General features: G+C 40.7%; 1 protein-coding gene across 5 annotated transcripts in view; it reads left to right on the forward strand.

Annotated features, from left to right (window-relative positions):
• Window positions 1-15475, forward strand: part of RUNX1 (RUNX family transcription factor 1) — a 272128-nt gene that overhangs the window by 101906 nt on the left and 154747 nt on the right. For all 5 annotated transcript variants that reach the window (XR_009762805.1, XM_061627714.1, XM_061627717.1 and 2 more), the window contains one exon: window positions 15241-15357. Coding sequence is in view for 4 of the 5 variants with exons in the window: in XM_061627714.1 (XP_061483698.1) it covers window positions 15241-15357 (117 nt within the window). In the remaining variant the exon portion in view is untranslated. The remainder of the gene's footprint in view (window positions 1-15240; window positions 15358-15475) is intronic.

A 15475-nucleotide genomic window follows, 5' to 3' on the forward strand; every position in this document is an offset into this window, starting at 1 on the left:
GATTTTATAGGCAGTAGCATAGTGGCAAATTCAGAAGTGCAGGGTCCCTTCATGTTTGTCACAGCCATACCTCCCCCCCCTTTTTTTTTTTGCTCTGGGTTAAGAATGAGATTCTTGCTAATGCCTTCTACGACAACAAATATCCCTAGAAGCCAATAAGCATGAAAGGGGAGAGTGTTAGCTGCTGAAAAGAGTCTTCTCAGTAGCTGACCCACCTCCTTTCACTCTGACTGGCTCCAATCAGCAGGAAAGGTCAAGGAAGCATGTTAGAAAACTCTTAGTGGCTAACAAACTGCTGATTGTCTCATAGGACGCTGGAGACATAGGGGCCCTTCTGGGACCCTGCTTCCAAAAAAGTAAGCTGTCTAAGATCCCCCGAGACCCTGGACAACTACACCCCTGTTCATAGGACAAACATATGAATAAGGTTTACTGCCTTTTGGCAAAATTGAAGCTACATTAATCTGTGTAGCCCTTTTCAGGCTTTCAGGGTACATGTGGTAGGAGTGGTTAGGGGACACAGGTCAGCATGTGCTGTACCTGCCCCCTAGTGTTCCTGCCCTGTATGCAACACCCCAGCTTTCCTGAAATGAGTGAGAAGGTCTGAAGGGGGCTTTAGGACTTCTAACCATCATGCAGAAGCTTCTAACTGTTCAGATTAACATGTTTAGAACACCCTTTAAGACCTTTTGGCTCATTTTTTCCTGACTCTTCCATTAGTGTACCCTGATATGAAGTCTACATTTATAATTCAAAGTTTAAAGTTATAAATCTGAAGCCAATTTTAAATCCAAGGATCAAGGAGTCAACATCAGCCCCCTGAAATCCAACTTTTCAAAGTTACTCCAACAGACTTAGGATCATCACATATTGTCCCATCATTTTTTTCTTAGAGTATTGCTCAGCACAGATAATGTTATTTTATTTTATTAATTTTATTTTCAACATTTGTGTCTCACCTTTCCATAAAGTAATCAAAGAAGCTTACAATTAAAAATAAAAGTATACACAATAATGAAAACAGATCAATAAGTTGTCTGTAACATGTCCATCCTATAATAACATGCAGAAAATCAATCATGATCCTGAATCAAAAAGCTCCCCAAAAAACCCCACTCTCAGCCGTATTCCATGTGTATTCATAACTTTAGGGCCTTTCTGAAGCCTTGCTTCTTTGCATGAAATGCCCAGTTTGTGAATCAGTTGCAATAGTGAATCTGTGTCTTAGAGAATCATAGAACAGTAGAGTTGGAAGGGGCTATAAAGCCATTGAGTCCAACCCCCTGCTCAATGCAGGAATCCAATTTAAAGCATAACCTACTGATGGCTGTCCAGCTGCCTCTTGAATGCCTCTGGTGTTGGAGAGCCACCACCTCCCTAGGTAATTGGTGCCATTGTCGTTCTGCTCTAACAGGAAGAATTTCCTGGCGTTCAGCTGAAATCTAGCTTCATGTAACTGGAGCATATTATTTCTTGTCCTGACTCTTAACTTCATTTCAGTTTTGAAAGAAAAGATCACCCCACTGAAGAATTGTTTTTTAAGAAAACTTATACTTATTTTGTCTGGCACCTAGGTTACAATAAACATCATATATACCACTAAGACATGATATACCACTAAGACATGTTATCACCAATCTCACTTCAACTACTCCTGAGGATTTGCAGGAATACTATGTGTACATTCTGTGCACATTTCAGTGAGTGATCACAGCATGCATGTGTGCTGAAAAGCCACTACTGACGGGATCTACTGGTTTTGAGTTATTAGGAAGTTCCTGACTTGTAGGAAAGTCATCCTGTTGAAAGTGGGCCTGATATAACATTTATTCTTACTCATGCCTACAATGTACAGCTTTTAGTTTCAAGACCTTCTGGAGAAAGTAGCATAATAATAAACAATAAATGGAAGTCTGGTGAGGTAATAATTCTCCTCAATAGCACTTTGATCGGGAAGAAATAAATGTCTTGAGGGAGTTTTTCTGTTCTGTGGTACTCTGTTCAAAGTATATGAGATACTTTAAAAGAGGAAAGAGTGTACTTTTGACACCATTACTGTGGCACTGCCTGTAAAAAACAACACTTGGTTATGGTACCACTTTTTACCCTGACAGCTGCCTGTCAGTTTGGCCTATATCTGCGACTGTAAGGTTCTAACACAGACCTCCAGCTGTAATCAATGAAACACAAACTGTTAGTAACTAAACTGCAGAATCCCATTTAACAATGGATCATTTATCTGACAGTTCACTCTGCATGTGCGGCTCTGCATCTTTTCAGCTAGATGTGTCAGAAAATCAATCAATGACTTCAGCAAAATCTTGATACTTTCTCTCATCTGCAGGGGGCATTAATTATTTATTGTCATACTTTTTTTATTTCCAGACTTGCCCTATTCTTAACCTAAACACCTCACAGAATATATATTTACTGAGGCTGTCAGGAGTCTCTGGTTACCCTTCTTCTAAAGCTTAAATACGTCACAGTAGCATATCTGCCAAATATATAATAAGGGTTTATAGCAGCCAAAGCTTAAAATCAGGACAAATGAATAAATTTGATTTATTCTATATATTTATATTTCATCCTCATGGCATGTGTCCATGCACACACACATGTCACTTGCTTACTGTAATCCTGACCTATACTTACTAATGTGGGAGTAAGCCCCATTGACGTCAGTGAGACTTTGAGTAAACATGCACAGGACTATACTGTTCCATACTTATGAATCTGGCTTGCTGCAAACAGGGCTTGATTTAATTTAATTTAGGATAAACATAATATCTTCAAGAAAAGCTTAACTCTTCAGCTTTGCTATTAAGACTCCAGGAGCAAAATTATTACAATTACAATTACTGTTGACACCAGAATTCCTATAGGGAAATGTCCTAAGCACTTCAAAGAACATGAAGCAGCCAACAAAACAATTAAGCCAATCCTAAACTCAGAAGTAAATACCACTGAGTTCAATTAAGTCTATTTCCTTGTAAATATACTTAGCACTGCAGCTTTTCCCTTGAGCTTAGGCTGGCATGTCAGCAGTTACCTAGCAATGACTGCATGCTTTTCCCTCCCTTTCTCCATTGTGTTTTTCTCTTGGGAAAAGTCTTCGTTTGCTCAGGGTCCAGCAGCCGTTTTAAATATTATTTCACCAGAGGAGGCTTGGGAAGGGTATCATCCTCAGGACAGCCTACCAGGTACAGGAAGTGTCCCTGCTATCCAGAAACACAGGAAGATGTCTTACATCATGTCAGACCATTGGTCAGTACTGCCTACATTAAGTGGTTATCCAGGGTTTCAGACAGAATCTTTCCCAGTCCTACCTGGAGATGCTGTGGATTGAACCTGGGATCTTCTTCATGCAAAGCAGATATTCTGCCACTGCCAGATAGAATATAGGCAGTCCCCACTGCTTACCAGGACTCTTTAACTATTGTAATAGGATCCTTGAAGCCCACTAAATGATGTACCTGGGGATGGGAGTGCTTTTATGGGAAGATAACATGGCAGTCACAACCCTCCCTGGAATAGTTCTCTCACTATCCTAAGGACTGAGAGAACACCAGCTTGACTGAAATCTTGAAGTGTATCAAAGAATTGAGGTAGGCTGTGCAGTGCTTGGTTGTGTAAGTTTCTTCATTGCTTGAGTTCTGGGCTGCTATTATTATTATTATTATTATTAACTTTAAGAGTATAAGCAAGCAGGACCTGAGTGAAACAGCATTCTCCCCACCTGTGATTCTTAGTAATGTGTATTCAGAGGTATACTGCCTCCAATACTTGGAGGAACATAATACTTGAAGTAATACATGGCATAAATATATAAAAATTAGGAAGTACTTAGCATTTTCTGAGCACTGTACATATATTAAAATATAAGACAGTCCCTGTTTGCAGGCTCACAGGCTGGTATAGCACAGTGGGGAGGAGAGCCAGGCTGGGAGTCCAGAGTCTGTGAGTTCAAATCCCTGCTCGTGTCTCCTGGGTGTCAAGGGCCAGCTAAAAGATTGAGTGAGTGGCTCAGGGGTTACGTGCCTTGCCACCTGTGCAGCCGTGGGCAACCTGCATAGTCCCAAGGAGCCCAGTTGCCCCCCAGCTGGCAGTTGCGGACAAGGAAGGGGTGGGCTTGTGCAGCTGTGGCAAGCTGAGCAGGGCCTAGCCAGCTGGGGAGGACTAGCCTCAGGGGGAGGCAATGATAACCCCCCTCTGAATACCACTTACCAAGAAAACCCTATTCATCAGGTAGCCATAAGTTGGGATCAACTTGAAGGCAGTCCATTTCCATTTCTGTTTGCAGGCTCACAATATAATAAGCATGATTCACAGGGAAAGGGAATGGGAAGAAAAGAAGAAAACCATCAGAATAGTCGCTCCTTCTCTGGCTGATAGAGGGGAGGGGAGATTGGTCTTCCCAGTGCCATGATGTTATTTCTGGGAGGCAGGAGATGCAGCCTCCCAGTGGCCCCTAGTGTCCTGCTCAGTGGCAGAGGCCAGAGTATGCCTCCCTTTGGTGCTGCAGTCCTAGGGCAATTGGTGGTTAGAACAGAGCATTATTTCTTGCAGGGAGAAGCACATTTCCTGCTATTGTTCTTTCATTGGCCAGTGGATGGCTCTTCCCTTTGCCATGCTGTTCTTCTTTCTGGAAGACAGATGAAGTATCCATCCAATAGCTCTAGGTCACCTTACGTATGCATGATGCCTACTTTTTCTTCTGTTTTCATCTTTATTTTTTGTCCCTCACTGTTCCATCACTGTGGGAGGGCCACAGGGGAACACAGATCTGTCCATGGTGTCCTTAGCATGTGTGCGTGTGCATAGGCTTGAGCTGAGGCAAAGAGGCGAGCAACTATAGCAAGTGTGAATACCAGATGGGAAGAGCCGAGAGAATTAGAACAGATGAGTCCTTGGGAGTCCAAAATCCAGGTACCGGATATCCAATCAGGCAGGTCAGGATTGAAAGCACGGAATCATGAGCAGGGCTGGCTACTATCTGATATGGAGGCCCAATGTTGTTTCCAGCAAGAGCCCAAGCCACTCACGGCCTTTAAAGCTCAGTATCTGAGGCCAGGTGTTTGCAGTCAGCCTTCCCTCTTTTCAGAGTCGACTGCCTCTGTTGTTCCAACACCTGTTGGCATCTCCTCTCTGCTTGAGTAACTTCTTGGTCACTCTCTGAATCTGACAGGATGGCTGAAGCAGGTTCCTCCTCCTTGTTGAGGGCTTAGGGTCTTGAGCTGCCTCTCTGCTCATCTCTTTTCCTGGGTCTGAAATCTCCCATTCCCCTTCATCCTCTGTTGAGTCCTCTGAGGGAGGCATAACACTTGGTGGGTTTGTGCCTCATGCTAATAGAAATTATATTGCCCGTGCCTGCTAGGATAGAAATACTGGCAACATGCTGTAAATAAGAGTTCAATATATTATTTCAAGAACAACTGGAGTTGCATATGAGTCTAAAGAGTTTTAGACAACAGTACCCTTAAGATTCCTTTCCTTTTATAGGTGAATGTTTTTAGAGTATTTAGCGTGAAACTTCTAAACTGAGCATGATGCATCTAGTCATCCAGCCCAATCAACAGCCAAATCACAACTTCATGTCAGTGCAATACGTTGTTAACTGATATGTCAGAAAATCAATTAATTACTTTTAAGCAGCAGTTTAGAGTATCTAGACAATACTGCCAGCTGAATTATTAAAGAAAGTAAGGTTGAGTTTTCTCCCGAACTGAAACCTTGTCCTCGAAGAAAGTGCAAAATGTTGCTTCTGCCCTGGAGCCTAATCAATCTTATTAGGTAGGCTACCGGGGCAGAAAGAGTGCTATGTTTTAACAAGGGGAGATTGTGTGGCAGAGACAGAAAGGCTGGATGTGCACTCAAATGAGTTGCAAAGTTTGAAAGGGGAAACTTTTCTCCTCCAGCCAAAAGACAACTTCCAAATGAGAGTACATGCTGCAGAGTACATGCTTTGCCCTCAGAAAGTTCCAGGTTCAGTCCATGGTGTCTCCAAGTAAACCTATATGGTCTGGTTAAGAACAGAAAAGAGCCCTGCCAGATCTAAAGGCCCATCTAGGCCAGCATTCTGTTCACCAACCTGATGCCTATGAGAAGCCACAAGCATACATGAGTGCAATAGCTCCCTTTCCCTCTCATGTTCCCCAGCAACTGGTATTCAGAGGCATACTGCCTCCCATGCTGGAGGTGGCATGCAGCACAGCTAGGAGACATTGATAACCTTCTTCTCCATTAATTTTGCTGGTCTCCTTTTGAAGCTGTCCAAGTTGGTAGCCATCCCTACATCTTGTGGTAGCAGAAATTATTTTTATGATATAAGGCCACTCCAGAAGTCTTTTTGTATTGCACATTCATAAATATTTGTGCTCATAATGCTAGCAAGGTAGTCACATGCAATCCCGCTTTCAATACTGTTTGCACCTGCAAACAATTTGGGGTGGTCATATTGCTTCATTTCTGCTGAAATCCCATAACCTTTTAAAAAAATGTTCTGGTTTATTTTTGTTGCTCTATAATCCTTCTGGATGGCAATAATGTGGTAGCATTGGGCAAACACACAGCAGAACAAACTAAAGCAGAATAAATCCACTACTAATGCACTATTATTTCAGCAGTACATTGCAGAATACATCCACAATAAAACACCACTCTGTAGGACCCACACTCTATGAAATGTGAATTTTTAATGTTATTATGGAGCTATGTTGTTTTGTAAGCTGCCTTGAGTTCAGCTTGGTGGGGAAATGTGGGGTATAAGTTAAGCAAACTCAATAAATTAAAGTCAGTAAACATACGAGAGAAAGATACTGTCTGGCAGGGTGTTAGGGTTACCAGGTCTCCGGTTTTGGGGCAGAGTCTCTGATTTTTGGGGGTCACCTCTGGTTCTCCAGCTAGTACCCCTTAATCTCCAGACTCTCAGCTTCAATTTAAAAAAAAATAAGTTTCTAGGTGGTCTGGTTCCTGAGATATACACCAAAATGTCAACTGCCCCCTCCTGTGTGACTGTTAAATCTGTTTTACAGATCTTTATAACAGCTCCTAGCTCTAACTACAACTCCCATCAGCCCAATCCAGTGGTCATGCTGGCTGGGGCTGATGGGAGTTGTAGTTTAAAAAAGTAACTTTTCCAAGCTCTGGCTCTAACCCCACCCTTTCAGGATTGTAGCCAATAAATGAAGCCAGGGTTGTGACTTGTTGATCCAGGCATGCTTAGGCTTAATTTCAACGTCAGAAAATGGTGGCTTTGAGATTTTGCAGTTTGCGTAAGTAATATGGCTTAAAGTTTTTTTTTCTCTTGTGTACAAAAGTCAAACCCTGGATTATGAAATATGAAAGTATTTAATCCAATACTTGCTTTTCTGGGAGTAAAGCAATGCTAATCCCATGTACCTGGAGTAAACCCCATTGAACTCCATTAGGACTTACTTTTGAGTAGACATAGTTAGGATTGTGCTGTAAATTAATAGGACTTTTGAGTAAACATAGCACAGACTTGTGTTTGTGTTGTAAATATTTCTCTCCCTCTCCAATCCTATTTATAAAGCAAATAGGCAGGGTTTACCTAGGTATCACAGTTTTTATTATGTAGGAAACTAATACTGATTTTTTAAAAAAAATGTTCCTCAATGACCAACTGGTTTGACAATAAACTATTATATGGGGTATATTTTTACACCTGCAGAGGGGTGTGTGTGTGTGTGTATGGAGCCTTTCCAACAACCCTGTGAGGTAGAGTTGGTGATTGGAAACCAAGGCAGCTCACAATAAGAAATAAATCCCTTTAAAAACCAATAACCATAAAATAAGTATAAACAGATGCAAAGTAGCTTAAAGTGGCATGATTCCAAATTTTGGGTTGAGTGAATGAAGTTTATTTATTTATTTTTATTTATTTATTATTTGATATATATCACACCCTTCCTCCCAGTAGGAGCCTAGGGCAGCAAACAAAAGCACTAAAAACACTTTTAAAATAATAAGAACATAGTTTAAAATATATTAAAACAAAACATCTTTAAAAACATTTTTAAAAGCTTTAAAAACTTTTTTTTTTAAAGAAAAGGTTTAAAAACATATTAAAAAGCAATTCCAACACAGACACAGACTGGGATAAGGTCTCAGCTTAAAAGGCTTGTTAAAAGAACAAGTTCCTTATCACTTGAGGGTACAGTTTTCCCTGGTTGAGTAAGCCCCATTGAATACATTGGAACTTGCTTCTGAGTAAACAAACATAGGATTGCACTATAAATCTCTTTACAGGTTATGTAAATAATGAACATATTTGATAGTCATGCTTATATAAATATTTCTTCATACTGTGTCCCAATAAGTATCCGATTTCACACTATGGTTGTACAATACTTCCTCTACATTTTAAGTATGCCTTGGGGTGGTCATGGTTCTCCATTGTTTTCATCCTGAGGGGCAGATAGGCTGAGAGATGGTGAGCAGCCCATGGTCACCCACTACAGTTTATAGTTCATTTCCATTTTGAAAAATTAATTAAAACAATTTACATGCAGGCAAAACGTATTAGGTGGATTCACACAATACGTTGAAAGCACATCCAACTCTCATTTAAAGCGCACGACTTCCCCTAAAGAATCCTGGGAAGTGTCATTTCCCCCTCACAGTTATAGTTCTCACCACTCTTAATAAACTGCAGTTCCCATGATTCTGTGGTGGGACTCATGTGCTTCAAATGGGTGTTGAATGTGCTTTAAATGAATGGTGTGGATCTGCCCTAGGTATGATGTGCATTCAAGAGTGAATTGAAAAGAACAATTTTAAAAGATACTTCTTACTCTTACTCTTACTCATTTCTCAGACCTCTTTCTGAAATAAAGGGTCAAATCTGTAAAGATGTTTGGAGCAGCCACGTTAAAAGATAAGGGCAGGGCATTCCAGGCAGGGGGTTGCCAACCCTGCTTGGATATGGATGTCTTTGCAGAGTATCCCTAGTCAAGCTTTACCAACAGCACAATCCAAACTATATCTACTCAGAAGTCAGTCCTGTTGAGTTTTATGGGGCTTAATCCCTTAGTAAGTGTGTTTAGAATTGTAGCCTTCAGGAGCATCCATCTTTACTCCCCAATGCTCCCATCTAACATCTCCACAACACTAGGCTCCTTTGTCCCTACAGTGGCCTTCTGGTGACTGGCCTGGCCTGAAGGCACTTAAACCCTTCTTGCTGAAAGCAAGTAGGCTACATTAAATGTTCCCTACCCAGGCTCCATCTTTTAGCAAAAAATTTTATTTTAATTTCCAATCAGATATTTTTTTAATTGTACACGCCAAGCAACTGTGATTGATGCTTACTGTATTATGCTTAATGACATCATTTGGGCCCTCCCCATGACATCATTTGGGCCCTCCCCATGACATCATTTGGGCCCTCCCCATGACATCACTGGGGCCCACCCCATGACATCACTGGGGCCTGCCCCTCAAATCTCAGGTTTTGGGATGCTTCTGACTTGGCAACCCTACAGGGTGTGTGTATCAAAACAAAGGTACATAATAACAATAGGGGTGTAAAATAAAAGCTCTCCCACATCTACAAAAGGCATGTTCAGGCATTCCGCTTGGATGTAAAACTTACACATGAGAAGGGATGAGTACACTGAGCTCTGCTCCACCTGCATCACTATATCCTTTTCTCCATGAATTGGAGGGCAAAGTCTAAAGCAGATTGCCTGGAGGTTGGGCAGATCTGACTTAAGAGTATTTGTAATTCCTATACATTCGTGTTCAAGAATATGGAGGATTGCTGTGTTTGCAAACACTCTGGAATAAGTTAGTTGTGGATCACACTTTCATCAATAGATCTTAATTGAGGGCAGAAGGATACTCATTTAGAGTATCTTTTTCTCTAAATGTCAGATTAGTGGGACGGCTCCAGTGGAGGGAGGCTATGGTTATGCAGGCTATGAAAGACCATGAAATGCAGGAGAATGCTTTGTCATGTTTATCTGTCTTTCTATTGCAAAAACTAGAGATTGTGGTGAGCTCTTTTTTGTGTGATTAGCACAATGGTGAGGAGAACCTGGCTGGGAGTCCAGAGTCTGTGAGTTCAAATCCCCGCTCATGTCTCCTGGGTGTCAAGGGCCAGCTAAAGATCACCCCCACAGGGAGTGGCTCAGGGGTTATGTGCCCTGCCCCCTGTGCAGCCATGGGCAAGCTGCATAGTCCCAAGGAGCCCAGTTGCCCCCCAGCTGAAGTTGTGGACAAGAAAGGGGCTGGCTTGTGCAGCTGTGGCAAGCTGAGCAGGCCCTAGCTAGCTGGGGAGGACTAGCCTCAGGGGGAGGCAATGATAAACCCCCTCTGAATAATGCTTACCATGAAATCCCTGTTCATAGGGTCCCTGTAAGTCCGGATCGACTCGAAGGCAGTCCATGTTCCATTTCAATCTGACTGAGTTAAGAGAGCTTTTCCAGGTTGAGAGCACACTAATCACCTACAGCAAAGCATTTCCATTAGCCACACCTGGAGGGGCAATGGGTTGATCTGCCAATCAATTGCAAAATATGTCTGAAGTGATTTTTTTTTTTAATGCACTGGAGCTGATCCCCCCAGATTTTACAGTAAAAAGGGGTGGGATTTAACTAATGTGCTCCCAATTTCAGAAAAGAGAGGTGGAAACACACTGGAACTAGCAGAACAGTAAGTGTGTATCTACCCCCATAGTTCACAGCCCAAAACTGGATGTTCTCTAGATCAGGATAGATTGCAGCCTTGCAATCAGCACAAACACATTGTTATCTCCAAATACTTCGCAAACAGGAGCGTGTGTCATACATATGGACCTTCCATGCCGGCTAGAAAGGATCACAAAAGAAGCAACACATTGCATATGCCTACAGAGGGAATCATATCACAAGAACCCTTCCATTGGACTCAGTAATGCAACAGGGATAAACTAGTTTTGCCGCAGCAGCTATTCTGAAGCACTGTCATGATGAGCCTCTTGAAGCCTCTCCAGGTATAACTTAGACAAGATAGCAAAATAACAGGAAGCATGAACATTAAAATAAATGTTAAATCACTGTAGGAGTATACCAGGCCCACTTGGGAGTCCCAGTTATATGCCTCACAGGTTACAATAATGCCAAGCAAGTGTTCTTAAGTACTTTGCACCTTAAAAATTTTATATATAAAATTTAAATAACAATAATGGCATATAATTGCTAGCAACCAGAGAATCACAATGGATCTTAATTGAGGTCAGAGGGAAGCAGTTTATTTAGAGTATCTTTTTCTCTAGATGTCAATGAGCAGATGAAAGGTTTGGCTAGGAAGCTGTTGAACAATGAGTTGCACTTTCCTGTGGCTATAGCAAGCTTGATAGCAAAGCTAGCCAGAGCACCATATTCTGTGAGCATCACATTCTGGCTATAGACCCGTTTTAAAGCCTTTTTTAAAAAGTGCCATGCTTCTATGAAGAGCACACTTTTCTGTTGAAATTTTCAGGAAACCCATGTGTAGATTTTAACATGTGATGATCCTGTACATGGATATCTCATTGCTTGTACACAGTCCCACCACATCTTTGCAGCCCATGTACACACATCAAGAAAACTGCATGTAGGATCATCACATTTTGTAATCTTGCTGAGGATTTCCCATAAATTTGGTAATGTGTAAAACAACCTTTATTGTCTTATAAAGTAAACTGTTCTTTAACTAGAGGAGAAGGGCACATGCTGGTTCATATTTCAGCTACACCATTTAAAACAGCTGACCACAATTTCAGACAATCACAAAGTGGTGTGTGTTTTTTAACATGGCTTTTTTATATGCTTATCCTTGGTGTATGGTTTTATATTTTAATCTTAGTTGTGTTGGACAATCACTTGGAAAGGTGGGATATAAATGTAAGAATAAATGGTGAACTAGCACAACAGCCTGGACTGCAGCACTGCTATATTGACAGCAATAACCCATCACCAGATAGCAAGGTTGTGCAAAGTTGTGTTGTTGTTGGCAGAAACAAGACATGGCAGAGATGGGACAGAGGAGTTAGCAGGAGTGCTGATTATTTGCACTGTGTTGTCACCACAGACGAGCTTTGTATATATGAAGTCTATCACAAAAAAGCACATGGTGGAATCCTAGTCTTACTGAAACTATCAACGAGGTATATGGGCACTGACTTCAGTGGCACTATAATCCACCCCAGAATCATTTTATGGAAAGGAGGGAGAGACTGGATATTTTCACTTAAAATCATTAGTGGCATTTCTTTAGGAGAAAAAAAATGTCATTGGGACTCTTCCCTAGAACTTGTTCAGAAGTAGGGTGTGCAGTGTGGCAGAGCCACAGAACTATTTTCCTGAAACTGTCATCACTGCAGCTTACCTGGATGTGGCTGTGATGGAGTGGCAGCCAAGTCAGGGATTTGTGGGTGCACCAGTAGGACAGTGTACCTGCACTGCCTCAACCTTGCACTGCCATGTCCTTCCCAAAGGCTGTGCAGTTTTTATACAGGCTCTGAATTCTAGGCAGCATTGACATGAGACAGAAATTGAGCTATCTGATCATTTGGAGGGAAGGGGCAATTACCTTATTTTCCTTGAGAGTTGATGCATGCTTTTGATGTTAATTCAGATCTTCAAATGAAATTGAAGATGCTGTTTGTGAAACAAAGACCATCTCATATCTCCTGTGTTATGCTATGCAGATTTTGAACTGGAGTATATTATAATTTACACTGTAAAATCCATTTTGCTAATTTTAGAGGAACTTATAAATATTCTTTGCCACAAAAGGAGTTTCAGTTTTTGTTATCATCAGATAATCTTCATGATATTAAATGTATAGTATCAGTATTACTGGATCATATTACTTCTCTTGTGGGCTTGAGTGAAATCAGGCTTTAAATGGAGAATGCTCATCACTGCCCATGGGGTGGATTTGGGCTTAAACTACATTGGTTCTATTAATTTCAAGACTTTGAAATCAAATATTTCTGGATGAACTGGTTTAAAATTCAAGCTGTCAGTAACCAATATGAAAACTGTTCTAGGGAATATAAATTAGAATAAGAACCTAAATGAGTACCTAAGTAAGCAATTAAAACACTGTATAAAATACCTCAAGCCATATCTTTGTAATACTATCAGATAATCTTTCTTGACAATATCTAATTCCTGAATGTTTATCAGACCTACACTAACCACCGAACAACATATATTCCATATTTGCTTCTACAAATACCTGTCTCAACTAGAAATTAAACAAATAGGAATCATTGGCTGTAAATATGTAAAAGTGGAACCTGTCACAAAGTATTGCTCCTGTTCAGTTTTCCAGCCAGCCATGGCTTCTTTCAGGATGATCCATTCCCACTGCAGTTTTTTGCCCCTCCCGCCAGTCAGTCAGCATTCTAGAGTTACTGAATATGCTCAGTCCTCACTGGGCTGTTGGGAAAGGTCCCCTTAATTTTTTTCTAACGTTTTTTATTTCTTCAAACTTGGAGATTTCCCTGAAAGTGTTGATAACTCCCTCTTTTGCATGAATGGCTGCAGAAGGATCCACATTGAGGGAATGAACACTGTTCATATGTAGCAGGGGTACTTAAATTGTGGTCCATGGATGGGCTTTAGGGGGTTCCATAAACTGGGCACACACAAAAAATCAATGTACAATGCAATAAAATAAATTGTATGCCAAATTTTGTGTGTATGGGTTTATGTGCATTTTTCTGGGGAGAGGGTCCATAGCTTTCATCCATAGCTTTCATCTCAAAGGAGTCTGTGACCCCTCCAAAAAAGGTTAAGAACCACTGGTGTATAAGATGAGAAAAGTTATTACAGATTCTACTCTTCCCTTAAAAGTCAAAGAAAAGGATTCTGGGATAGCATATTCCTGTATTTAAAAAATTAATCATTGTGCGCCTGTGGCCAACTCTAACAATTTAATCCAAATCATTATAATACCTTTTCAAAGAAACAAGATCCTCATTTTTTCTCAGAAACCTATATTTTGTTCTAATAGTATATGCATCCACAATACTTCTGAAATTTGAAACTGAAAGATCATGATAGGGGAAACAAGATAAAGCAAGGAAGAATCTTTTAAGATCTCTAGATTCCAAATCCCACAGTTAAGAAGATGGCCTGCCTAGATATCACAAGGATAACACCATTATCCTGAGGAAAGCTTTATCTAGGCTTTACCAGATGGGTTACTGTTGCACCTTTGCTGAACCACACTGTCTGAAAAACTCAGGAAACATCTTGCTTATATTGTTGCAAAAACTTTTGCCTAAGGTCTCAAAAAGGCCCTTGCTGTTGCAGTTAAATAACATTGCAACATAAGATTAGGCAACTGTTACTAGGACAATGAAGGATGTGTGGTATCATGCATGTCACCCTCTTTCCTCTCTTCGTCCATATTTTTTTCCTGGGGAAGTGAAGAATATTTCTTGTAAATACGTTTTTCTTTTCTTTCCTTAATGCAAAGAAGAAAGAAAAAAATTCTAGGAGGCAAAATAATGCAACACTCCCCTTACCATGCAGGGTGATAATAATGAACATGTAGCACTGAATATCCATGTTTCACTATCTTAAAAAAGAGTGGTTTCACATGGTATGATGACATTCACAGGAGCATAGAAAACTGCTTTATACCAGGTCAAACTATTGTCTCATCAGTATTGTCTACTCTGATTGGCAGTGGCTCTCCAGGGTAACAGGGTGAGATCTTCCACATCATCTGCTCTGTGATACTTTTTTTAAATTGGAGATTGAACATGGAACCTTCCACATGCAAAGGAGGTTCTCTGCTATTGAGCTATGGTACTTCTTCCAAACATATGAAGCTGCCTAAAACAGGGAAGAACCTGTGGCCCTCCAGATGTTGATAGACTACAACTCCCATCATCCTCGGTCACCTATCCAGTGACAGAGTTGATATTTTGAATTAGGGTTCCTTGCTAATAGCTCATGTTCTTAGGCACTGGATTATTCCAGTAGCCATCTAGCTAGAGCTGATAGAAGTTGGAATCCAACATCTGGAGGGCCACAGGCTCCTCATTTCTAACCTAGAACAAGCAATAGTCTGACTCAGTATAAAGTAGCTTCGTATGTTCATATGTTTAGGATATTGATTTGGAATATTTGTATGTTACTCTCAGTTTGATTACTCCTAAGGCAGCTCAGTATCATAAAACTGTATCATAATAAAAAAGCAAAACTAAAATAAGATAAAATCTAAATTTATAATTTTCAGCCGAACAACAAGAGCAGTACAAGAAAGCCATCAGAGCCACCCTAGAAGTAAATTATCACCTGCAATCTACTACAGGGCAAGATCTACCACAGGGCCTTATTATGCTCTCAGCAGAAGGTAAGCTTGCTTAACAAATCTCTTTTGACAATGTCAAAGTCATTAAAGTAGGCTACCCTGTTTAAGTATTAGATTATTCACTAATATATAATATAAGTGTATACAACACACCAATATA

This window comes from Rhineura floridana, chromosome 5 (assembly GCF_030035675.1).
Source record: "Rhineura floridana isolate rRhiFlo1 chromosome 5, rRhiFlo1.hap2, whole genome shotgun sequence".
Classification (NCBI taxonomy): domain Eukaryota; kingdom Metazoa; phylum Chordata; class Lepidosauria; order Squamata; family Rhineuridae; genus Rhineura; species Rhineura floridana.